This window comes from Stenella coeruleoalba, assembly GCF_951394435.1.
Source record: "Stenella coeruleoalba genome assembly, chromosome: 3".
Lineage (NCBI taxonomy): Eukaryota > Metazoa > Chordata > Mammalia > Artiodactyla > Delphinidae > Stenella > Stenella coeruleoalba.
The window spans coordinates 155,754,932-155,779,842 of record NC_137148.1 but is presented as its reverse complement, the minus strand read 5'-3'; the positions used below and the strand labels follow the sequence as shown (position 1 = coordinate 155,779,842).

The 24,911-nt window shown below is 57.1% G+C and overlaps 1 protein-coding gene across 1 annotated transcript in view; it reads right to left on the bottom strand.

Moving 5' to 3' along the window:
• Positions 1–1,004: 1,004 nt before the first annotated feature.
• FLT4 (fms related receptor tyrosine kinase 4) overlaps positions 1,005–24,911 on the bottom strand; it is a 37,143-nt gene continuing 13,236 nt past the window's right edge. Inside the window, exons 2-30 of the mRNA XM_079916931.1 lie at positions 24,104–24,200; positions 23,163–23,407; positions 22,855–22,967; positions 22,568–22,730; positions 22,222–22,361; positions 21,758–21,926; positions 21,352–21,469; positions 18,437–18,591; positions 18,185–18,347; positions 16,599–16,725; positions 15,385–15,493; positions 14,007–14,369; positions 13,584–13,730; positions 13,352–13,483; positions 13,077–13,183; positions 12,654–12,789; positions 12,075–12,179; positions 11,613–11,726; positions 11,326–11,414; positions 11,034–11,184; positions 10,456–10,550; positions 9,941–10,063; positions 8,704–8,815; positions 7,330–7,429; positions 6,865–6,970; positions 6,078–6,229; positions 5,007–5,127; positions 3,876–3,961; positions 1,005–1,698 (exon numbers count right to left, since the gene is read on the bottom strand). Coding sequence (XP_079773057.1) covers positions 1,500–1,698; positions 3,876–3,961; positions 5,007–5,127; positions 6,078–6,229; positions 6,865–6,970; positions 7,330–7,429; positions 8,704–8,815; positions 9,941–10,063; positions 10,456–10,550; positions 11,034–11,184; positions 11,326–11,414; positions 11,613–11,726; positions 12,075–12,179; positions 12,654–12,789; positions 13,077–13,183; positions 13,352–13,483; positions 13,584–13,730; positions 14,007–14,369; positions 15,385–15,493; positions 16,599–16,725; positions 18,185–18,347; positions 18,437–18,591; positions 21,352–21,469; positions 21,758–21,926; positions 22,222–22,361; positions 22,568–22,730; positions 22,855–22,967; positions 23,163–23,407; positions 24,104–24,200 — 4,037 coding nt within the window. The 3' untranslated portion in view covers positions 1,005–1,499. The remainder of the gene's footprint in view (positions 1,699–3,875; positions 3,962–5,006; positions 5,128–6,077; positions 6,230–6,864; positions 6,971–7,329; positions 7,430–8,703; positions 8,816–9,940; positions 10,064–10,455; positions 10,551–11,033; positions 11,185–11,325; positions 11,415–11,612; positions 11,727–12,074; positions 12,180–12,653; positions 12,790–13,076; positions 13,184–13,351; positions 13,484–13,583; positions 13,731–14,006; positions 14,370–15,384; positions 15,494–16,598; positions 16,726–18,184; positions 18,348–18,436; positions 18,592–21,351; positions 21,470–21,757; positions 21,927–22,221; positions 22,362–22,567; positions 22,731–22,854; positions 22,968–23,162; positions 23,408–24,103; positions 24,201–24,911) is intronic.

Below are 24,911 nucleotides of genomic sequence, written 5' to 3'. Positions count from 1 at the left end.
CCAGGTAAACCTGAGACCCAAATCTCACAGGCAGATGACATCAGAGGAGGTCCACTGGGGACAGTCATACCTGCATTCACCATATCTTAAAGGAACAATACACAACGTGGGGGGGTTCCTGCCGGGCAAGCCCCTGCTCGCTGCACGGCCGCCTGTCCTGCAAGCGTCTCATGGGGTGGGGGTGGGGTGTCAAACATTGTGGTGCTAACTGGGATGAGGGTCTTTCTCCTGCTAGGGGTGTGGGTAGCTAGGGAGTGTGAACTGGGCTGGGGGGGTGGGCCCTGGGCAGAATGGCTCCAGCCTCCAGATGGTCCTCTGCTGTTCTGTGAGAGTAGAGGCTCGACCTGCCTGACTCACTCCCCAGGGCACTGATGTCAGGTACAGATCAGGGGGCAGAAGACAGGGCCTTCCTGGGGCCACAGGGACATCCACTGATTGCCTCCTGGTACAGAGCTATGCCAGTGGGTCCTCTGGGCCAGCCCCAAAGCCTTCCTTGGTGGAACCCACAGTGTTTGCCTCTCATAAGGATGTTCACAGCTTGGACGGTGCCTTGGGTGGCAGATCTAGGTCCCAGAGGGAAGAACCAGGTGATTCTCAAATGGGGCAGCTCTAGACCGTCGGGTGATTCTTCCAGTTCTGGGGTAGGCAGGTGAGGCTGGGGACTTTCTCCAGAAAGAGGTGGCCACAGTGGGGTCTGTTATGACAGCACTTGACTGGGTGTCAGAGGCAAGGATCATCCAGATTCAGAAAAACCTTCCCTGGGATCCCTTCAGACTGAAGTTTTAAAAAGTAAATTCTTCACAGCAGCTCAAATAGTCTCTGAAGTTCTAAGGAAGAAAACAATGTTGAATAGTACTTCTCAACACGCAGGAGAAGAAGGCTTGCTGTAACTGGCTCGGCACTGCAGAGATGGCTACTCTGAGCTGTTTGGCCAGGCTCAGGAGAGGACACCCCCATTCCCCCCACAAATTTCTCATTTGTTGCTTTGAGGTGGAATGCATCTTTGAGCCATATGCATCTTCTCCTGAGCCTTGGAGTGGCAAGTGAAGAAAGCCATTCCCACGGGAAGAGAGGCTGCATGGAGGGGGCAGCATTTTGGGTGGGTGCTGGGAGACCACAGCTGAACCTTGATTACTATGTGATTCTCAGACCCTCATATTCCTCATCAGAAATCAGGGATCACACCACCCACCATACTAAGAGGAAGCACCCAAAGAGATATTTCCCACGAGAGTGCCTGACCCAGGGCTGGCCCCTGTGGATGTTGAGCTAAGTGGAATCTGAATCTGAAGGGGAGAAGGGCCCCAGGGATCAGCAGGGTGCTCCTGGGCAGGCATGGTGATGGAGTTCAAGAGAGCCCTGAAGCCTGGGTTTTGCTCTTCCCCAGACTGAATGAGATGAGTTCCTGGCCTGGGCCTCCAGCCTTCTGCTCGCTAGCCAGGCATGGTCCCCATCAACTGTTGGAGCCCAGGGTCCAGTGGACCTTGCCCGAAGCTGCTTTAGTAGCTGCTGTCTGTGAAGAAGGGCACTTGGGCAGATGGGATGCCATCGCTCTCCTCTGGTGGCCCTGCCAGCTCCCCGTACTCGCTGTTGTAGAACACCTGGCCCTGGGCCCCTGGGTCTGGCCTCTGCCGCCTCCCTGGGGGGTCAGCGTGTGCCATGGTCACATCCATATTCCTGCCTGGTCCTTTACAGCTGCTGAGACAGGGAAGGTGATGTCAGTAAGAAAAGAAGAGAAGAGTGATTGAAACCATGTTGGGTCTTATAGGAATCACCAGACACAACCGGAGCAATAAGAAAAGCCAATGGAAGCACACACAGACTTGACTTAAATACAAAAACAAACCGATGTGACTGTTGGCAAACACCAGAGCTTTCTTTGTCCCAAGCCTGGGTGTGGGACAATGGAGAAAGCCCAACTTCATCCCCCCAAACCTGCTTCTCTCCCAGTCTTGCCCATCTCTGTAAATGACACCAACGCTGATTCAATGACTCAAGCACCTGGATGTCATCCTTTCTTCCTCCCTTTCCCTCATCCCTTATATCCAGCCCACCCAGAAGTCCTGTCCTGTCTATTCCAAAATGCATCCATGCCCCTCAATCCATGCTCTTCCCCTACTTTAGAGTGAGCTGCCATCACTGCATGCTCTGGGCTGCCCTAGCACATCTCTCTTCTCTCACTCATGCCACCCTATAGGCCAGTCTTCAGAGATCCTTCAAGTTAGATGGTGTCCTCCTCTTGATACACCCTTCAGTGGCTTCCCATCACCCTCAGAATAAAATCCAAGCTTCTCCCCCTGGCCCAGGAGGCCTTGCTGCTTCCAGTCCCCACCTGCCTCACTGATGGCCCTATGATTCTCCCTCCTTAGCACTCATTTTCTTTGAGATTTTTGAAAATTTGTTTCTTTGCTTTTGCTTCTGTTTTTGCTTTGCATGGTGCTATTGAAAAACCTGATGCCAATCTCTCTCTCTCTCTCTCTTTTTTTTAAGTGACTTGGCCTTTTTGCCTGAATTCCCAGAATGTTTATCTCTAAAGTCTAATAGTTCAACTAGGATATGCCTCAGAGTTTACTCTTCTTGGGCCAGTTTTCCCAGGTACCCTTCCAATATGTAGATTCAGGTCTCCTTTTATTTAAGAGTTATCTTGAATTACATATTTAAAATATTAGTTCTATTTCACTGTTGGCATTCTTCTTCCTCAGAGACACCCATTGTACATATTTTGGATCTTTTCTATTCAACTTCTAAATTTTTCACGTTCCTTCTGACACTTTTTTACCTCTTTACTTATTTCAGTTTTAATTTCTTGACTTCTTTTCGTGTCTATCATATGTGCCCTCCACTGTAAGTCTGATCATATCTAATTGTCCCTTGGGCACTCTGCTCTTCATTTTTGAGAGGATTTGTGTTTTATTTCAATTTCTTCCATGAATTTAGTCAGCTCCCATTTGATATCTTCACACTGTTCATCCATTTCTATTCTGAATTTTTGAATTTATGATTCATTGTGCAGCTGCTTATTTAATTATAAATTAATTCATGTTGATGTGTTGTATCACAGTTTTTCCATGCCTTTTTTTTTTTGGAGTGTTTACAGCTACTGAAAACTTTTAATTCTAATTTTCTTTTTTATTCTTATATGGATAGTGCTTATTTTTTCACCCTGACACCCTGACAGACACAGGTGTCAAAGGTGGAAGTGAACGGTCTGAACACAAGGATCTGAAGAAAAGAGCACAGCTTTATATAGGTAGGTAGGTATAGACAGGTAGGTCCTGTCATTTAAACAGCTATGAGCAAGTCAACTAGTAAAGTGGATAAGTAGACGTTTAACTACTTTATATATACCCTTAAAAGTTTAAATATTCAGTTTTTTCATTTGTTTGTTTGTTTTTTTAGAGACGGGGGCTATTTTCTTGGGCAAATGGAGGTCACTGTTTTATGCAGGTCACCCCCCCCCCCATGCAAGCACACAGGAGGATTTCTCTGTAACCATATTCTTATCAAGGTAGGACACCAGCCAGCTCTAGGTCACATGATCTGTGGCCTCCCCTGGCTGGGGGAAGGGTGTTACACACATTGGGCATGGTGGATCTTTCCTGGTTTCACAAAGAGATATTGTCTGAGCATCTGTCGAATGGCAGGGAGGTTTGGGGACCAGCACCAGGCGTACTGGGTCAGGACAGTGATCAGGGAGAGGGGGCCTTTGGTAAGGCTGGTGGACACAGGCCTCAAGTCCCAGAGTGGCCTGCCTTGAACACACAGAAAAGCACTATGGAGCCATGAAAGGATTCAGGTAAGAGAGTGACAGGCACATGCCGGCCTGGCCTCCCTTCCCTGGCCCCTTCCAGTAGAGGAGGCTCCAGAAGCCCTACCTGAGCCCACTTTCTTGTCTGTGCCTGCTCTCCAGCCGCTCAAATTCCTCGGAGGCCAGCACCATCCCACTGTCCGTCTGGCTATCCTGTGCAGAGAAAACAAGCTAAGGCTGTGGGCCCCAAGGACCTGCCCCGCTGGCAACCTGACACTCATCCTGCGCCAAGTGTGTGGGAAACAGGCATCCGTTCCATCACCAGGGCCTGTAGGTTAGGGTCACGTGCCCCCACCACAGAGGGAGAAACTGAGGCCTGGCGGGGCCATGCCTCACTACTCAGGAGGGTGGCAAAACTGGAACACCCCACTGGGAGACATAAAAGGTGGCTATACACATGCTCAAGGCACAGGCAGAGCAGGAGCACGGGGAGAAACAAGGAAGTATCGAAAGGATCTGGCAGCTCATAGTATAGAAGAATGATCCTTAGACACATTCCAGGTTTAGGGGGCCTAGGTCACCTTTAACCTGACTTGGCGTGGTTTTCATTTTGATTTCCGTGGAGGGGAACTGCACTCTTGTCAAAGATGGGGGTCCCCCAGCATTTTCATCTGGCCCTGGGAATGGGAGCCCAGGTCTGCATGGCTCTGGTCCAGGGCACCCACTGCCGCCTCTGCACCCCAACCCCATCTGGAGGGAGGCTGGGAGGCTGTCTGTGCCTTCAGCCTCACGGAGCTGTAAGAGGTCTACTCTGCTTGACCGCATCTGAGAACACAGGTGGTTTTCCATGCCCCTTATCCCAGCCTCCTCCTCTAGTGACACAATCTCCTCCTCTCTGGCCATGCGGCTTGATGACCAACAAAGGGGGGTCCTGACTCAGGCCGATCCCAGGAGAACCATCTAGAAGGAGTCATCTTTCCACTGGGTTCCTACTGGGGTTTCTACCTTGCTGGAAGAGAAAGGGGGTGCTAGGGAGGTGAGCCCCTCTGTGAGGGAGGTGAAAGTACAGGTGAAAGCAGCAGAGACATGGTGGCACTGCATGGGTGCCCAGACCCCACCATGCCTGAGGCACAACCTGGACTTGACATTTTCAAGCTGGTTTCTGCTGCTGGCCTCAGGACTTCCTGACATCTGACTCCCTGTGGAAAGAGCCCAGTGGGCCTGACCTGGGGTGCACAGGTGCACCCACCCCACTTACCACTGAGGCCTTGTAGGTTGTCAGGGTCATGGGAAATTCTTCGAACGTTTTCATCCTGAAGGGACCCTGGGTCTGAGTCCCCCTGGCAAGGCATCCCGGAAAGGACACACAATTATAATATCTGTGGGGAGAAAACGTTAAGTGCTGAGAAACGCACTCCAGCACCCTTCCTGAAAGCTCTTTCCACCTCTCATTCTGCACCCCTCTCCAGTGGGGAGGGTGTGGAAGGTGAGTGGAGGGCACCCAGCTTATGTGTGACATGGAACTTGAGAGAGACTGGAGGAGGACTTCACCCCAGGATGGGCCACCCTGTACAAGGCAGTCAGTCCCGGTGCTGCAAGCTACTGCCTGATCTGCACGTGCGTGTATGTGTGTGAACATTCGAGTGCCTGTTCGGGGGCTGGTGGAAGGAGCCTGGCAAGAACCAGCTGGGTGTTCCTGTCCTCCAGGCCTGTTTTTGCTCTATGCTGGGGAAGATGGGGTGGGGAGTCTCAGAGTCCTTCTCCCAGCAATGTCAATGGGAATGTGGATACACGACTTTCTTGGACTGTAGACATACACTGGCAAGAGACTTCTGACCCCAAACTCTGGGAACTTAGGCTGCATTCTAAATCCTAAATACAGGTTAATGAGTGACCTGCCCTGTTCCCAGGGTCCCTACCAGTGGCTCTTGAGACTCGCCCCTCTCCCCACCAGCTCCACTTTCTTTCCCTACAGTGTGGAGCTGGCCAGGGCATTGTGCCTGAGATGGGCACTTCCTTGAAATTGTCAGTGGGAGGACCTCTCAGGGGCTAAGAGTGCGGGCAAGCAGAGGATGGCAGAGGGAAGAACTGAGGAGGTGTGGAGAAAAGCAAAGTCGCAAGGCTGCATGGCCTTGCGGGGGCCCCGAGACTGACCAGGTCCACCAGGGCGTCACCGACACTGGCACTGTCATTTAATGTCACTTTGTTGAGCTGGTATACAATGGCCTCTCAAGTCCTTGTAGTTCACTTTTCCTGATGACTGATGAGGATAAAACATACTATGTCCCCCTTGCCTGGGGGACCCCTGGACCTGGAGAGGGTGGCTAACCTGGCAGCCAGGTTGTGCCGGTGCAGGCTTGGTGGGCTGTCCTCCATGTCAGCATCAGTCTCCATGACATGCAGGGCCGTGGTGGACGCCTGCAAGAAGCTTCCCTCCTCTGAGCTCTGAGAGCCACAGGAAACCACGCAGTCCTCCTCTTCCTGGCAGGAATGGCACAAATGGCCAGGGTCAGAGGCCCCTGTGCCCCCTTAGCCCCACGCCTGCACTCAGGACTGCTGGAGTTCCTCACCCTTCAAGTGCTGTGCTCAAGGGCACCAAGGACTAAAGGAGCAGGCAAATTCTCTCCACAGCCCTCCCAGGTGCCCCATCAAAGGAGGAGGTAGGCACAAGAAGAGCATCCTCACTCCAGAGCCCCAGCTGCTCCACAGCCTCAAGAACCAGCACTAGTGCTTCCCACCCTCTTCCTGGGCAGAAGTGGACCGAAGTGCCAGTCTCCAGCCCCTGAGGCTGGGGCAGCAGCAGCTCCCTGCTCCCTCCTCCAGGTCCCAGGGCACTTGCTGAGGCCCTGAGCTGCCCTGAGCCAGCCCTGAGCTGCCTTTGTTCCCCACCCCTGTGGGGGGAGATACAAGTCAAAGGCAGGTGAAGGGGGCAGAGGGACAGAGAGGGAGGTAGAGGAACATATCACTATTCTGCTGGGAGACAGGGCTCCTTGTAGGCTCCCTGAGGACCAGCCTGGGGCTCTTCATGGGCAAAGTTGGGCTCTGACCAGCCATGTGATGGTCCCTGGGTTGGAGCCAGAGGTTGCTGTAGCAGGACAGGGAGAGTGGGGGCTCACCTGATGACCCCTGCCCTGAAGCAGGTCCCCCAGGATCTCCACCAGATCTGAGAATGCAGGCCTCTCTTTGGGGTCTCCGGCCCAGCAGCTCAGCATGATGCGGCGTCTGCGGGTACAGCCGGATGCTGGATTGTGTTCTGAGTGCACCCCTCACCCTACCCCAGCAAACCCCAAGCCCCCTGCCTAACGATCCCTCACACCTGCTCTGCCTCCCTCCCTCCCCAGGGCCTAGGTAGGGCTGTCCCTCCTGCCTGCAGGGAGGAGAGTTGTCAATGGACCAGTGGTGGAGTGAGAGACTGTGTCTGCAGGCCTCCACCCCCACCCCTGTGACTGAACAACCTCCCACCTCCCACCCTTGCCTGCATACCGCCCTTCCCGTGCCCGTACACAACCCCTCTTCCCCTTTCCTAATGCCCACCCACCCCTCTGGCCCCCCAGTGCCTCACGGCTTCCCAAGAGACTCACATGGCAGGAGTGGCCAGCTCTGGGGCCCTCATCCGGGTGCCTTCTTTCAGCCGTTGGCAGAACTCCTCATTGATCTGCACCCCAGGGTATGGGGAGGCCCCTGAGGGCAGGAACAGGATGGGTGGGTGTGTGGGGAGCAGGCTACTACTGTTCAGCCCAGACCCCAAATCGCCTCTGTCCTGGTCCTCCATGGCAGAGGGCTTGGCCTGCTGCTCCCCTCCCCCACTGCTAGTTCTTCATCTGGTTAAGAGGACGGTGGCACCCGCTTGCTAGAGCTGCCATGAGCATCACCGCTTATTACAGGCACATTAGCGAAAACATGTCCCATCCTGGGATCATCAGGGTCAGTAGAGCTTCGACAAGCCAGTTGAGCTGTCTTGTCACAATGACCCCTCTTAGGAGAAGCTTTCTCTAATTCTTCCTTAAGTCCTGTGGCTGTACCAGCAAACAGGACCTAACCCTGCCTAGCTCCCTCCTTGCCTCTCCTGACCACGGGAAAAACAGCTCCTGCAAGCCATACAGCAGTGGAACAACCCTTTTAAGACAAGAGTCAGACTGCTCTATCCCTCCCCCAAAACCCTGCATGGCTCCCAGTAGACTTAAATTTCAGGTCCTCAGCCCAGCAGGCCTGCAGAGGCTGCATGAGCCACCTCTCCTAGCCCTCACTGCATCTCCCGATGCCACCTGCTTATACCATGTCCACCTCCAACACGCGGGGACCATGGCCATGGCTAACCCCTCACCCTGGACTGCTATCCTCCCAGGCCCACCTGCCTCTACTCCACCCACCTTCATCAGCCTGGGCCCTCCTGGCCCCTTTGGCTCACACACAGTGCTGTCCTTCCTGCACTCTTCCATGCTCTTTTATTTTTAGTAACAGCATCAGTCACGGCTGCCATTCAGTGTTTTCACTTTCCCACTTGTTTACCGCCTCACCCCTACCCTGGTGCGGGGGGGCTTCACCTTGGTCCCAGCAGGGCCCAGGTTCCCATGTGAGGTTCTTGCAGGTGTGGTCATTGAGTGAGCACCCTGTCTCCTCCCAGCTGCTCCCAGTCCTGCAAAAGCAGGAGCAGCATCCCTAATGGCAGGTGAGGAAGGGGCTCAGCCAGGGAGGGAGAGATCTGGGGGAACTCGTATGGTGTTACCCTCTGTGACCTGTGTTGACCCCAGGGGCTGCTGAGTGAACACAGGGTTCTGCCCTGGCATAGGCTGGAGGTGAAGGGGAGAGGCAGGGGGCTCTCCAACCACCTGCCTCAGAATGACCTGGGCTGCTCGCTCCAGGTTTGCACAGCCCCCTGTGCAGAGGGGCTGGTGGAGTGACCTGGAACCTGTGATCCTACCTCCCCCCTCCCCTGCACCCTGCCCTGCACTCACCCAGGGAGAAGATCTCCCAGAGCAGCACCCCAAAGGACCACACATCGCTCTGTGTGGTGTACACCTTGTCGAAGATGCTCTCGGGGGCCATCCACTTCAGGGGCAGTCGGGCCTGTGGGAGGAACATGTGTCCCCAGTGGGGGAGGGAAGAGAGGGAAGAGGCCAAACCCTTGGGCAGCCCTCCTCCTGCCCCCAGTCTCCCCAGGACTCTGTGGAGTCACATCCCAAGAAAGTCTTTTTGGTTACATCCACCTTGTGTGTATTCAGATGGCTCTTGCAATTTGCCCCTCCCCCATCCTGCAGGTAGGATGCAGAAGCCTTCATTCCTCCCTTGAAGGCTTCTGCCCTGCTACTGTTCTCCTGGGTCCATCTGGGCCCCTCTCTTCCTCTGTGCTCTCCCAGGGAAAACTTGCAGCCCTCCTCCAGCTCTAGACCCTTCAGCCCAGCATCCAGAGGAACACCTGTATCCCTGCACACCCTCACCAGCTCCACCTTTCTCCACTCACTTGGTCCCCAAGCTGGAAGCATGACATCATTCCTGACCTGTGGCTTCTGATGTGCTTTTCCTCCTATGGCTTCTACCTGGGAGCCCTGAGGGCCATGGCCCTTCCAGAATTGCCTCTGCCTCCACCCCAGCACCCCCACTCCCCTCTCCTCACAGCCTGCAGAGGGGGGTGCTTCTGGACGGCACACCTGACTCTTACCTCCACACCCCTGCCAGTTAGAATGAAGGACAAAAGCCTTCACGGTGGGCCTCTCATAGCCTGGACCCATTTTGCCTGTTGACCTCCCTCTAAGCCTCTTCTTTCCTCCCCTGGGGCAAGACTCTAATCAGCGATGGATGCTCAGATGCCTGCCTCTGAGCACCACCAATGAGACACAAGTTGCACCTAGCACCCATGTACTTTGCTGTGACCCTGCTACACCAGGTCTGTCCACCTCCAAGACAGATGCCATGTAGGGTCCACCTCTGCATGTCCAGCCCCTCGTGGGCAGGCATGGGGAGTCAGTGCCCACCTAATGGACCAAGGTACGGGGCCAAACACAAGCTCCAGTTGGAGCGCTGTGGTCCCTGTTTGTCAGCTCCTGTCTCCACTCACCTGCTCCAGGTGCCTCAGCAAGGCCACCAGAATCCCCGTAGGCGCAGGCCCTCAGACCTTCCATGTGGATGGCAGTGAGTCCACCACCCTGCTCCATGGCCCCCAACCCCCATCCTTCCTCTGTGGTCTGCACTCACACTGCCCTTGCGCACGTAGTCAGGGTCCTTGTAGATGTCCCGGGCCAGGCCGAAGTCACAGATCTTCACCACATCACTTTCTGACAGCAAGATGTTCCGAGCAGCCAGGTCTCTGTGGATGCACTAGGGGTGCAGTGAGGTGCAATGCAGTGATCAGTGCAGGCCCCTGGGGCCACACCCACACCTAGAGCTCCAGGGTGCCCCACCTGAGCCCTGCTCTTTGAGAACAGATTTCTGTGTGCCCCCAGGACTTGCCATGGAGAGAGCTTGTGGAACCGTGTGGACAGCAGAAGAGGCTATGCAGCGGGACAGACTGATTCTATATCTAGCTCTGCCTCTGACTAGCTGGAGACCTTGGGAAGTCAATTCCACCCTTTGGGCTCAGTTTATAACTCTGTGAAGTGGGAGAGATGCGCCTTGATCATAGCTGTGCTGTGGGGTGAGCTGGGACCAAGCTTGACATGCTGGTGAGTTTTGGCCTTTCTCCCCTCTGAAGAGCCTGCTGGGGCAGTCACCTTGCGAGAAGCCAGGAACTCCATCCCTCGGGCCACCTGGAAGCTGTAGCAGACAAGGTCTTCCATGGTCAGTGGGCTCAGCCACAGGTCCTCAGCTGCACAAAGAAGCGAGGTTGGCTCAGGAGGGTCCTTATCCATGACTCCCATCTTCCACCCAGCCCCAAAGGGAGCATTTGTTCACTGAACCTGGCTGCATCCCTCCTGGCCAGGCTTAACAAGCATGTTGGCCCCCTCTCCTGCCCCTCAGTTTCCATTCTCTCTGTGACACCCACTAACCACTTTCCAGAGCAATGAATACTGTTGCCACACTAGACCTCTGTTCCTGCTACTTCTGCATGGACTGCTCCCCACCATGTTTGCAGGGCAAACTCCTGTTCATGTCTAGATGTCCAAATCAAACATCAAAAGTCTCTGTGAAAACTGTTCCTGAGGTGTCCTCCCTTCCTAAGGCAGAGTGCATTACATGCTCTCCCACATAATTCTCTCCAGGAGGGCCCCAGGCTGGCTTATCCCAGGGTCCCTGATCATGAGGTATGAGTGTGCCAGCCAACTCAGGCAAGGGGAAGCCAGACTCTTACCTTCTTGGACCGGAGGGGCTCGTCCTGCCCCACCCTTGCCCATCAGGAGCCTTGTGAGGAGGGCCCTGTCGCTGCTCCCTGGCCTCCTCCGGTCAGCCTTGGCACCCTCCACCATGGAGCAGAAGCGCCTTCGCTGCTCAAGGGACTTCTCCTGCGATGCACGAAGCAGGTCCGAGGGGGAGGAGGCTGGCCATCTACTGCAAAATCACTCCCCACACCTTCTCCCCAGCCTATCTAAGAGCCTTGCTTGCTCACCAGCAGAGCTCTGGCCCCTGGTGGGGCGCCTACCTACCGCGTAGGGGTTGAAGGCCTCCCGCTTGGCACGCAAGAAGTTGGAGAGGTTGCCGTACTTGCAAAACTCCACGATCACCATGAGGGGGCCTGGGGCAGGGCAGGAGCCAGGAGCTTGTTGACTGAGGGTACGCTGGAGGGCAAGCACCACAGCCACAGCCCTGCCCCAAAGCCCTCCTGCGCCCCTCCTCATCCCTGCCCATTCCCAGCCCAGCTGGCCCTTTGCACCTACAAAGACAGAGCACCCTGGGGGACTCACCCTCCCGCCAGGGCACCCGAGCTCTTTACCATTGGGCTTGGTGCACGCCCCCAGGAGGTTGACCACGTTGAGGTGGTTACCGATGTGGATTAGGATTTTGAGCTCTGACATCAGGGCACGGTGCTCGCTGGCTGTGGCGCCCTCTGGAGGGAACATGGGGGCTTCGCGTGGTGCCCAGCCCACCACCCAGCCCCTGCACGACCCTCTTTCTGCACCACTAGCTTAGCTGAGGCATGGCCAGTGCTCTTGCTGGTATGGGCGCAGCACATCCCACCTGCCTCTCTGAGGCAAAGGGTTTAGGTGGAACTGGTAAATATTACTCAGAGATGAACCCCAGGCTCAGCTCTAATTCCCATGGACTCCCTGTAGAACCTAGGGTAAGAATCTGTTCTGAACCTCAGTTTCCCCTCCTGTACCACAGACCCACCAGCCCACCCAGAGCTGCTGATTCTCACCAGCTCAGCCACCCCTTCTACCAGCTGACCCCACACCTTTCAGCATTTTCACGGCCACAGTGTCACAGCTGCTGCCCTTGTTGATGCCAAAGGCCGAGGCTTCCACCACCTTCCCAAAGGCCCCATGGCCGAGGACTCTCCCTGTGGGGGCAGGGAGCCGGTTCCAGGTGAGCTGTATGGGGGTGAGGGTGGAGAGGATTGGGCAGAAGGGACAACCCCTGTGGAGGGCCAGGAAGGAAGGCCCAGGAGGCAGAGGAAAGTTGGGCTCCCCTCTGCCAAACAGGAAGTGCATGGGGAGTGGGAGTGGGAAGAGAGGGAGAGGAGAGGCAGACAGGAAGGCCTGCATCCTCTCCCAGCAGGTGTGATGGGCCCACCCTGCTTAGAGCAGCAGGAAGTGACCTTGGGGGCCTGGGAATTGAGAGCCCCAATCATTGTTCTGGGGATGCATGCCTAGATGGACAGGTCGGGCCAGGTGGGGGCTAGGTGGGACTTTCTGGCATGAGTTCTGAGAATGGAGGGATTTCAAGGCTCTAGCCTGCCCAGCCCCATAGCAGCTGAAGCTGTCTCTGCCCAGCAGTACAGGGTGGGTGAAGTAGGCTGGGTGCGGGGTCTCACCGAGGTGCAGCCGTTCCCTGGGGAACTCCCACTGACTGGCATCATAGGACAGGTATTCACACTGCTCCTCCAAAGGCACTTCCCCAGGGTCCATGATGATGGACAAGTAGCCGGTCTTGATGTCTGCATGGGTTGGCTGGGGGTGCGGATGGGGACAGCTCATTGACTTGGCCATACCACCCTGGCTTGGGTAAAACTTTGTCTGGGACAGATGGGAGCTCCTTAGGGACTTTCAATATAGGAGGGGACAGATGGACAGACAACCTCTGGTCCTGTAACAGCCCAGCATGGAGGGGACAGGGAGGCCTCCCAGGATACAAGGCTTCCACGTGGAACAATATTCCTTAACTTAAGGGCTAGCCAGGGTGGAGAGAGACCACATGAGGAGCTGGGGAGAGACTCAGCTGGGGGAGGAGTGCTCACCCTCCTCATGTTACAGAAGATGAGGAGGAGGAGGACCCAGAAGAAGACGGCGATGACCCCGGTGCCAATAAGGATCACGATCTCCATGTTGCCTTTATCCTCGGAGCCTGAGTGGGCAGAAAGAGGCTAGTGTGTGCGTGTTGTGAGGAGGGAGAGGGTGCACCTTGCGGGAAGTGCCCCTTCTGGTGGGCACAACTAGCAGTGAGGTGGCCACGAGAAGACGGCGCCAAGGGCAGGCGGAGGGTGGGTGGAGGGGCGTGAAGGGGAGGCCGGACCTTCCACGGCCACGCTGGCAGAGGAGTTGACGCAGCCCTTGGCGTTGCACACACTGCACAGATAGCGCCCAGCATCCTCCTCGCGTACGCGCTGGATGCTCAGCCTCTGGTTCGAGTCCGCCAGGTCGATTCCTGCAGCGAGTTGGTGCAGGTTCGAGTTCAGGTAGGTCTGGGGCCTGGCCTCACCAGCTTCCGGACCCCCTCCCTCCTTTACCCACGTCCATCCCCCTACCGGACTCTTCCTCCAGCAGCCTCTCATCTTTGTACCACACGATGCTGGGCATGTGCGCCCCGGCCACCGGGCACCTCATCTCCAAGGAATCGCTCACATTCACCAGGAGGTCAGTCAAGTTCTGCGTGAGCCGCGGGACTTCCAGGGCTGGGGGCGGGGTGGAGACGGAGCTAATTGGAGCTTCAGAAAGCGGGAGGGCCCTCCAGGAAAGGGCCCTCCAGGGCTGGGAACTCTCGAAGCTGAAGGGTCAGGATTTGAGTTCGGGGGTGGGCCGGGCTGCGCACCTCCACAGAAGGGCTGGGGAGGGTGACGCTCTTGCAGGCTCGGGCTCGGGAATGGACCCCCCAGGCGCATGCTGGGCTGGGGGTGAAGGCTCCTTGGGAAGCGCCGCCCTGCCCTGCCCTCAGGCCCTGCCTGCCTCACCCTGCACTGACAGGTACTTCTTGTGGCAGTGCTTGTCGTGGCTGCGCCGGTCCTGCACCTCGCACACGTAGTCGCCTTCATGTTCTGGTGCCACGCTGGGGATGGTCAGGCTGAGCGTGGCGTGGCGCACCCCGGGCGCCGCCTCCTCCAGACTGGCGGCCAGCGGCGTGGCGAATAGGTGCACGTTCTTGCAGTCGAGCAGCAGTGGGTTCCCGTGAGCGTCATGCAACGTGGACAGGTTGAGGCGGTACCAGCGCAAATGCTGATAAGTGTAATTGTCAGCCCGGCAGCTCAGGCGCACAGCCTGTCCCTCTAGAGGATCTTCTGATGGCTCCGATTCTATGCTGAAGCCATCGGGGATGGCTGGGGAGGGAGGAGGAACTACTATGAAGCTGTGTCACAGTGTTGGCTCACTTACCCCCCTGCCCAGGGGCTCTCTCTCCCTTTTTCATTGGCCTTTGGACTCACTCAGCTCTCAACTAAGGGTGTACATCACATGTATCTGGGGCAGGGACACCACTCTGGAGCCCTCTTTTCCCTCTCACTTACAAGAGACCAGCTCTCTGAAGTCATTTCCACCAGGGTCTCCTCCGGCCTTGCCTCCTTCTAGCTTTTTCCTAGACAAGCCCCAACTGGCTGCTGCCCCTACCTCTCCCAGGATCCCAGATCATCATTGAGTTCCTTGCTACCAGGCTCAGCAGGGGCCTAAGTCCCCATTCTCCCTCACTGCTGACCACACTCCCCACCACTGTCCTCTCCTTGAAACAATCTGGTTTCATTAGCTTTTGGCAATGCCTCCCAATTTCCTTTTGTCCCTCTGGCCATTCATTGTCAAGCTCCTACGGGCTCCTCTCCCCTCCAAAGTGTTCTCTTTGGATCCATCTTTCTTCCACATGCCCTCGTCTACACCTCTGGGCCCAGTGACTGTCCTTCCATGATCTTTTTAGCTTTTCTGAGGTCACTAACAAGTTTGAAAATCTGAGGAAACTATGGACCTTCCCCCCAGGGCAAAATGCACATAGGAACCAGCTGCTGTGCAGGATCCAGGGATTAGGAAGAGGGTGGGAGGGAAGTGGAGTTAGGCGGAGCTGTGGGGAACAAGAGGGCACCCGTAGGGGAGGCACTCCAGGTCTGGGGGCAGACGGTGCCAATCCATCCCAGTGGATTACCACCCCAGCCCATATGCCTATGACCTCCAACTCTATCCCTCCTGCCCAGACCCAGGGGCCCAGTGGACACTGGATATCTCTCCTGGGTGCCTCAAGGTCACCAGAACTCAATGGGCCCCAATCTAGGCATATCATCTTCTCCCAGGCCTGTTCTCCTCCTGTGCCCACCTGGCTACTGACCTCCATCCAGGCCTGCCCAAGTCACTCACTGGTCACGTAGAAGTAGATGAGCCGCTCATCCTGGCCCACTTTGTTGAAGACCACACACTTGTACATGGCAGACACATTGGCGTCCTGGATCACCAGCTTGCTCACCGTCTGGACAGGACATGTGTCAGGCATAAGGATCCCTTTCCTGCATGAGTTCCCCTACCCCAACCTCCTTTTCTGCATGGAGGTTGCTGTGCCCACCAGAGTAATGGGGAAAACTGAGGCTCTGAGCTGGAGATGACCAAAGCTCAGAGACAGTACCAGGAATGGTGAGGCAGGGAAAAGGTGGTGAGACCCTTGGGCAGCAGCAAGAGGTGGCTCCCCAGAAAACCCAACGAACAGCACTATGGACAGTTGGCCTCAACTGTGGCTGAGGTCAGAGGGCAGCATTAGGCAGGACCAGAGAGACCTCTGGCTGTGGATGGGCTCAGGCTGTGGCCATATCGAGGAGGGGACAGGGGCCTGGTAGCACTGGGATGGTCCAAGCCAGAGTTAGGATTCATGCTCTGGTCACATCAAGGGTCAGCCTGTGGTCCAAGGGGAGAAGCTGGTTACTGTGTGAGATCCTTGTGATGTGCCCATGAACGCCCCAGGGCTTTTGTGATGTGCCCACAAGTGCCCTGGGTAGTGGCAAGGGGAGGGGCTGGGTTCCAGGGCTCCAGAAGGACTCTGGCCTGGGGGAGTAGGAAGCTTGGAAGCAGAGGAGGAGAGAGGGCCATAGGCCCTGCCTACCATCCAAAGACCCCACCCCCCAGCCCCAAGCCGGGCACTTCCTGGCCAGCCTGGAACAGGAAGAGGCTCTGGAGGTGTGTAGGAAAACAGGAAGTGACTGTAGGAAGTGGGTGCCTTTGTTCAGTCCTTCCCCTGCCTGGCCTTTTCTAGGCATTGCCCCCAGCCTGAGCCAGCAGCTCAGCAGCCTTTGGTAAGGATGGAGCCGGCCCCCAGCCCCAACCCTCCTAGCCCTGGGTGGCTTGGGCCCATGGCCTTGAATCTCAGCTTCCCTGTCTGGGAAGCAGTTGGAGGTTTGGCCCCCACAGTCTACATGCAGGCAGGGAAACTGATGCCCAGAGACACTGCAGAAAGGTTACTGACTCTCAGCTACTATCGCAAGAGTTCTGCAAGCCCAGTGGAAACCTAGAAGGCCAGGAGAGGGCCCCACCCCGCCTCCTTACTTCTTCTCCCCCAGCCACTCAGTGGCCTGGTTGGCCCATACCTTATTTTTGCCCTCCACAAACTCAGTCCAGGTGTCCAAGCTCTCAATGGGGTTCACAGCATCCTGCATGGTCACCTCCCTCCAGTCCTGGCACTGTGGCATTTGGTCTCGCTGCTGCCGCCGCTGGCTGCGAAAGACAAGAAGGGGCAAGGGCAGGTCAGGGATACAGGCAGAGAGGGCCCACACTGGGGGTGGGGTCAAGCTTTTCTACTCAGATTCATCTCACATCATGGTGGGTAAGGCTGGCCCTTGGGCTGAAGTGAGGTGGGGAGGCTTTGTTTCTGGGACACTGTTCAGGGCCTAGCGACCCATCCTGCATGAGCTGCCAGACACAGCCTTCCCCAGTAAGCCAGGACCTGCGCCTGCAGAGCACCACAAGCCCGTGGCTCTGCGGTTATCCTCTAGTCTGCTGTGCCTCCTGCTTCTACCTGCATGTGTCCCTTCCTGCAAAGTCCACCCAGATCTCCTAGGGCAGCAAAGTCACCAATCCTGTTACAGGAAGCCCTCTCCCTCCCTACCCCTTCTAGAGCTGCAGCCCCTCCCTGGGCTGGCTGTGCATCCCAGCACCTTTGGTCTCCTGCTGGGATGGGGGTCTGGGGGGAAGGGGTGGCCCAAGGGAGGCTCTTGTCTGTCCCTAATGGAGCAGAGTTGGCCCCAGGGTTCTGTAATCATGCAGAGCATAACGGTAGAGCTTAAGAGGGAAGCACATTTGGAGGTGCCAGGGACCTGCAACCTCGTGGTCTAGAAGAATCTCTTATGAGCCTTGAATGTTGTGGACTGGCCACCCTGACTGAACCTTCCTAACTGATCATGCCAGGGCCACAGCCCCTTTGCCGGTATAAGCCACCCTGTCTCCCTTGGGTTCCCAGCTCCCAGCCTGTGACCCTGCACCCTGCCCATTAGGATCTCTTGCTAAAAGGCAAATGTGACTAGTTACTCCCCTGCTCAACACCATTCACTGGTTCTCTAGTGCCTTCCAGACCACTGACCACCTTGGCCCCTCCATTCCAGGTCCTTGTTTGTCCAAGTTTTCTCTGTTCTCCCAGACTGTCCTGTTGGCGCCCAGTCAGGTAGGGCAGTGTGGCCCAGCAGTGGGGCAAGATCTGCTGCTTATTTTGCCATGACCTTAGGAAAGGTACATCCCTTCTCTGACCTTACTTTTCTCCTCTCTAAGGGGTCATGGTGAGCGCTGCACAGATGAGCTGATGAGCATTGGACATACTTAGTGTGCCTTGGGGCTTGGTACAAGTCTCACAAAACTAGCCTAGGTCTGCCTGTTTTGTGAGAGGTGTCCTCCCTGGTGCCCAGAGGTCCTCTCCAGATATGCAATTGTGTGTCAGGAGGGCTTTGCTTTCAAGGGAGGTGGGTGGGCTGGACCATCCCCAGTGTCCAGCCCGGCCTGACTGATATAAGTGAGCCTTGCTCAGGCGAGGTGAGGTCAGGGATTGGCTACAATCCCTGAATCGCGATAGGGTTCGGGTTTAGAGCAGGGGTCTGGGGAGGGCTGTGGACAGTAAGTGGGGGTTATGACTGAGGTTGGAGATTGGGCTGGGAAGTAAGGGGAGACAGGGTGGAGCCACACTCACAGGCTGCGCTGGGTGAAGGTCTTGCAGGGCGTCCACGGCCGCCAGTGCCACTGGATGCTGAGAGGAGGGGGCACTCCATAGGCAGTACAGGTGAGGGCCTGGCGACTATGGCGGGAGTAGATGCTGGGGGAGGAGGCTTCCTTCTCGTGGATGTGGGGAGGCACTGGGGACACAGGCAGACAGCCAATCAGTCAGCCTCCCCCACCACACCCGCCTATCCACCATCTCCTCTCCTGTCCTGCCCACACATACCATTTACCACCAGCTCCAGGCTGATGTTGCGCCTCAGGCCGGCCGCGGAGTTCCACAGGGCGAGGGTGTAGATGCCCGCACTGGCTTCCGTCACCTCCTTGAGCACCAGAACGTGTGGACTATGGCGCCCCGACACTGCCTTTCTGTCCTTGTACCTGGACCAGGAAGGGAGTTCAGGGGGCTTTGCGGACCCCACCCTGGCCCTGTCCTGGCACTCCTTCCATGAAGCACCCCAGCCCCTACAACTGAGATATACTGTCAGGAGGCAGGAGTGGCCAGGAGCAAGAGGCCCCTCCTGCACCAGACCAGGCTGCTGGGAAGAGTAGTAGGGGTGTGGGCTGCGGCAACTGACTCTGGACTGGGGAACAGATGGCCTAAAGGCTATGGGGATGGTCTCCAGGCTCAACCTACCGGGTCTCACAACACCTATAGGCTCAGGGACAACTGCAGTCCCCAGGGGGCCTTGTCTGTCTCTCATAGGCTTCACTAGTGTGTGCTGTGAAGGGGTGGAGGTGCAGTCCCCAAGGGGCACAGCTCCTTACCACATGCGGGTCCAGGAGCCCTGACCCTGGCTCTGCCCTTTTTGGAGCTCTCCAGATATGGGGACTTCTTGTTGCCCTGCCCCCTCCCCAGGGCTATGCAACTCACTGTCCTGCCTTGCTTGGATGCTAGACACCTGCAAGTCTCCCTCTCTCCTATATTCATATCACCCACTCGTCAGAGAAGCTGTGTGAACCGGGAGCTGGCCCTCGGGCCTGTGCCTGCCCATCTGCATGTTAGTGTTCACATGTATGTCTGTTAACTGTCCGTCTCCCCTACTGAGCTGTACAGGGACTGTCCCCTCACTGCCATATCCCCTACACGTAGAGCAGCGCCCAGCACAAGTAGGTGCTCGACGCACATGTGAATGAATAAATAAACTCACATCCCAAAGGAGACTCCTCCCCAGTACTGTAGGCAGTGCTCCTGCAACCCAAGCTCTGGACTCTGCCTGGAAGCTGCCCTCCCTTAGGCAGGTGCCTTACCCTGGTTTACTAAGCCAGAGAATCACTAGGAGAAGCACAGCCCTCGGGGCAGAGAGTAACAGTGAGGGGGATGCGGGGGTCTGACCCTCAGCTGCAACACCACAGCCCAGTCAGAAGAGACGTGACTTGCCAAGAGTCACACAACAGGGCAGAGCAGGACCAAGGCTGTGAGGTCTGCTGGTCTCTGGTGCAGAATCCTGGTTGCCACCTGCCCCATTTGTGATCCTAGGTGAACTGCTTCACTGACCCAAGCCCCTGTGTCCTCATCTGAAAACCAGGGAAACCAAATGAACCTTCTTGCAGGTGTCGTCAGGCCTACCCAAGATATGGCCTTTAGGGTCAGCCCGATGCCGGCCACACAGAGGCTGCTTTGGGAACCAGGACCAGCCTGTCTGTCTGTCCACTAGATATCCATCCATTCACTTACTCATAATCATCACACGATTACCTGGAAGAGTTGGCCCCTGCGGAGCTATGGTCACCGTTAGTGCCCTGGGGCAGGTGTCTCTGTGAACAGTGGGCCCAGCTGAGCACTTCTTGGAGGAAGGTATTGGCCAAGTGAGAAAAGAAAGGCCAGATGTGGTGGGAATGGTGAGAGGCAGTCAGCTGCCAGAGGATCAGGCCTGGGCCAGATCTCTGATGCAACAGAGCTGGCCACCCTCCTAGACAGGGTCAGTACTACTGGCCTTGAAGGGCAGGGTACTGGGCCCTAGGCGTCTCCAAGAGACCGCACCTGTGAGGGAGGCTCCAGACTGCATCAGCGCCCTTCTGGACCCTGTCTCAAGGGTCCCGGTCCTGTACCAGATGCCCCTGATGGACCCCAAAGCCTGTGGCCTCAGAGGTAGGGTCACAGAAGGCGCAGGCCCAGGGCATCTGGGGGCTCTCCCAGGAGAAGCCTGTTTCCAGCCTATGGCCAATGAAGTGGGATTCTGGCTGAGAATGTCTGGGCTTCTGCTTGCCCAGCTCCAGGCTTTCAGCAAATGTCATCCTGCCTGGTGGGAGGTGCTCCTGGCTGGGAAGGCAAGGCTCCTCTGGCCAACTGTGAAAGAATGGAGCAGACTCCTCCCAGGAGGCTCAGGGCTTGGGCAGGAATGCCATTCCCCTTTCCTGGCCTGTTTTCCTCATGTGTACGATAAGGGTCAGGCTAGAGTGTGACCTCCCAGGGTCAGGCCAAGTGGACTGCTCAGATGGCCGAAGGGTGCATGGTGGGGTGCTATGCCTTCCTGAGCTCTCTGGGAGCTCTCTGGGAGTGCCCGGTGAGGGTGAAGCCACCAGTGAGGGACCCCTCACTGACACTTGGCATACCCTGCAAGGGAGACCATACTCTCAGGTCACACACCAGAACTGGGGATCTGGAGCCTGAAGGCCTTCCGGAAGTTCTAGCCCACTGCCACACACATCAGCCCAGGGCCCAGCACCATAATAATTTGTGAAACCCCTGTGACATCTCCAAAATTCTGGTTAGAAGGATCCTGGGTGTGGCAACCTGTTTGGAGAGGGGCCTAGGAAACCTGAAGTCATCCCTCTATGACACCCTCCAGCGGGGGCCCTCAGAGAGGCTGAGTGGGTGCAGGAAACAGTTAGATAAAGCCCTATGTTGTGCCCACACACACACCCACACATAACAGGAGACCGGTATTTACACTCTTTCACAGTTTAGCGGCAATTCAGGCCAACCTTTCCTCTAGCCAAAATATCGCATTATGTGCATATTCCTTAGAATCTTCATAAGGGTTCCCTGCCCAGGGTGAAGGCTCTGATAGTGGGGACAGTTCCCCATCCAAGTCTCAAGGAGTAGGCCGTGGTGGGGAGAATGCTGCCCTTCCCTCCCTGTGGTTCTTTTCTGCATTGGACCTGGTGGGTAGTGAGGGGCAGGAGCGAGGGAGGTACCATTGGAACTCCGGCGGGGGGTATGCTGCCAGCTTCACGGGCAGTTTCACCAGCTCGTCTCCTGCCGTGGCCTCCAGGATGGGACCCTTGAGCCACTCGACGCTGATGAAGGGCTTTTCTGCCAGACGGGAGGCATCAGGGTAAAGCTGGGTCCAGCATCGCTGACCCACCACCACCCAGGGATTCACAGCCACCCCCAGTGGCCAGATGCCCTGCTTTCTGTGGTGTGGGAACCGGGCAGTCCGTCCACTCACGGCCCTCCCTTCCCTCTGGCTGGACGCCACACTGCTCAGGTGCACCATGACCTATGACCCTGGGCCCACACTGCACAAGAACCCTTGTTCCCCAGGCTTGACAACTGACCTAGCCCAGGCCATGCTGGGCACAATGACCTGACAGGCCGTACCATGCACAATGACCTCAGTGCTCTCCTGGAATTGCTGGATGCCATTGTTGGCCAGACACACATATGGGCCCAAGTCGTGCTGGCTGACGTTGTGGATGGTGAGGATGCTGGAGAGCTCTGTGTGAGTCTGCTGGGATCGCCGCTCCGGCACCCACTTACCCCGCTCTGCCTGCCCAGGACCAGGGGAAGCATAGGGTCAGAGCAGGCTGGCTCTGAGAGAACTAACCCCCATAGGCACACACCCCAGCCCAGCCAGCAATAGCTCCAGAAGCCTTGGACCCAGACCCAGAGTTTTCCTCAGGATAGGAAAACTTCTGTATCAGACAGGGGCTCCTGGGGCAGGACTGAGCCTGCACCTCTTCTACACAGAGGTAAGTGTGTGCCTGACCAGGGTGAGTGTGGGTAGTGATGGGGATTCCTGGGGATGATTCAGTCACAGCCCCTGGCAGGGCTGCTGACCTCACCTGCTTCCCTGGATAGTCCCAGTCGAAGGTGACACCCGAATTGAACTCAGCCCACACAGTGCAGTTCAGGACCAGCTTTTCCCCAACCAGCAGCTCCAGTGATTTCTTGGGGAACAGCTGGATGTCATAGAGCTCATTTCCTGGTGACACACACACAGTGACCCCCATGTCCCTCATAGGACAACGTGCACAGAGTACAGGGCACCCACTGAGACCAGCCAAACCATGGCACCTACAGCTTCATTACTGTGAAATGGGGGGTCCCTGTCCTCTTCCTGCAGTTCTCCTCCCAAGACATGGGGAGTGGTTGCTGGGTGAGGGCCCTACAGCCCTAGGCAGCCCCTACCTGTGATATGCACGAGGAAGGGGTTGGATAGGAAGGCCTGGCCACCCCAAGTGGTCTCACACTGCAGGTACAGGGCATCGCGCAGCAGGGGAGTGGGCACACGCATGCCCCGGCGGTCGTCCCACACCACTTCCTGCCCATCAGGCCACAGTGCTGAGCTTTGCTGTAGAGACATGGTGGCTGTCAGCGCCCAGCTGCCCCCTTCCTCTTGGCCAGAGAAGCAGCAGTTTTCCCAGGGACAGGACTGGAGGGCCAGATCCAGGGTGGGTGTTGGCGTGGGGTTGTACCGAGCGCAGCGTGACGTTGAGGCCGGGGATGGACACCAGGCAGGGCACCCACATGGAGTCCTTCCTGTTGACCAGCAGTGTGTCCGGCTTGTTGATGAATGGCTGCTCCAAGTCTGAGGAGAGGGGGCATGTTGTGGGAGGGGAAGGCGGGGCTCAGGGGGTCTCTGCCCAGGTCTGAGGCTGCAGGGCAGCCCCATGGGGTTCAAAGGCTGGGGGTGGGGGTGCAGGTGCCAGCCACCCCTCCAGGACCCAGGACCCTGCCTGTGGCTCCTGAGTGGCCGCATGGGTGAGTGCTGGACCCCTCTCACCTCTCACAAATACGTAGGTGCTGGCTGCAGTGGTGCCCTCAATGCGAGCCTTGATATACTTGTAGTAGCAGCGGTAGCTGCCCGTGTCATTGGCGTGGGCCTGCTGCAGCAGCAGAACCTTGCAGTAGGGCCGGGCATCTGTGCCCTCACAGTCTCGCACGATCCCCATGTCCTCGCCGTCCTTCTCCCCTGTGACTGGTGCATCCTGAGCCCCTGGCCAGGCCCACTCCAGGGGGTGCTGCCCCCTGGCAGAGGATGCAGGACATCAAGAGGGGCCCAGGCTGCAGCCCTGGGGGACAGTCCCTGTGGAACCTCCTCAGGAGCCAAGCCTGGCCCATAGCTTATCTCACCCAGAGGTCAGGGCAGACCAGCGTTTGGGCACATACCATGAACCTGGGGCAGGGTGCTCCCTGAGACCCTTGGGGCCTCTGCCTGGCTCCTGGGCCTGCATGTGGCAGGCTGTCCTGCAGAGAAGCCTGAGCCTCAGATTATAGCTGGGGCTGCAGGGAAGATAACAGGTCTGGGGTCTGTGTGGGTGGGCCTGGGGCCAGTGAAGGGTGGCTGAGGGTGGGTGCAGGCAACCTGGGGTCCATGCAGGATGACCTGGGCATGGGCATGGGGTGGCCTGGGGTCAGTGTGGGTGACCCAAGGGTGGATGCAGGGTGACTGATCTGTGGTCCATATGAAATTAAGAGGGGTGGGTATGGGTGAAATGGGGGTGGGTGCAGGGTGCCTGTGTCTGCAGAGCAGGGGATGGTCTATGCCTCCAGGCACCTACAACTCAAGCCACTTGGAAGCAACCCTAAGCCTCGAGGCCTCTGCCCTGGGGAGAGGCTGCCTTCTGGGTGCTCCGCCACCATCTGCTTGGCCTTCTGTAGTCTCCTTGGCCTGCCAGGTAGGAGGGACCCAGTCCCCTGCCCTCCTGGCTGAGGGCTGAATACCTGCAGGAGATGGACAGGCTGTCACTGGAGTCGATGACGTGTGTCTCCTCCGTGATGTTCAGGGTTGGGGGGGTCATGGAGTAGCCACTCGCCAGGCCTGGGGTGGGAGATAGGGTTAGCAGGGGACTGGGTCATGAGTTCACATGGTGACATCCATCCGGTGCTGATGGGCCCCTCCCCTGGCAGGGGCTGCCTAGGCTCTCAGCCCTGACCAGTACCTATAAGGCCCCAAGACAACTGGTAACCTCCACCTCAGGTTGCCCCCTGGCTGCAGACTGGGCCCAGCCCCAAGTGAGCCCTGATTGAGCCCTGGACTGAACCTCTAGCCCCGCATGAGCAGAGCTGTCAACATGAAGTCAATAGGGGAGACCACAGGCCTCATCCTACATTGGGTGAGGCCTGGAGCACATCTCCTCGGCATTGTGACCCCCACATTTCTGCCTGAAGGCTCCTCCCCCCAGATGCACAGCTACTGTTTGTGAGGGAGACCTGCACAGTGCAGACTGCCAAACATGCACAGAACTCAGGCCTCGGTTTCTCCCTGGAATCCTGCCTGTGACCTCGCCCTCTCCCATGTCCCATGGAGTCCAGCTCACATGTCCTTGGTTCCATCAGTTTCTCTTCACCCCCAAGGCGCCCTCTGGCTGCCCCAGCTCTCCTCTCCCTGTTCTCCCTGCCTCAGCCCCCCATTCCTCCAAAAGGGCTAATCCCCAAACAGGTAACTGCCTCGCCTGGTTAAACACCGTCCTGTGGCCCTCCAGGACCTTGGCCCTGCTGCCCACGCAGCTCCTTACTCCCCATCCTCCTC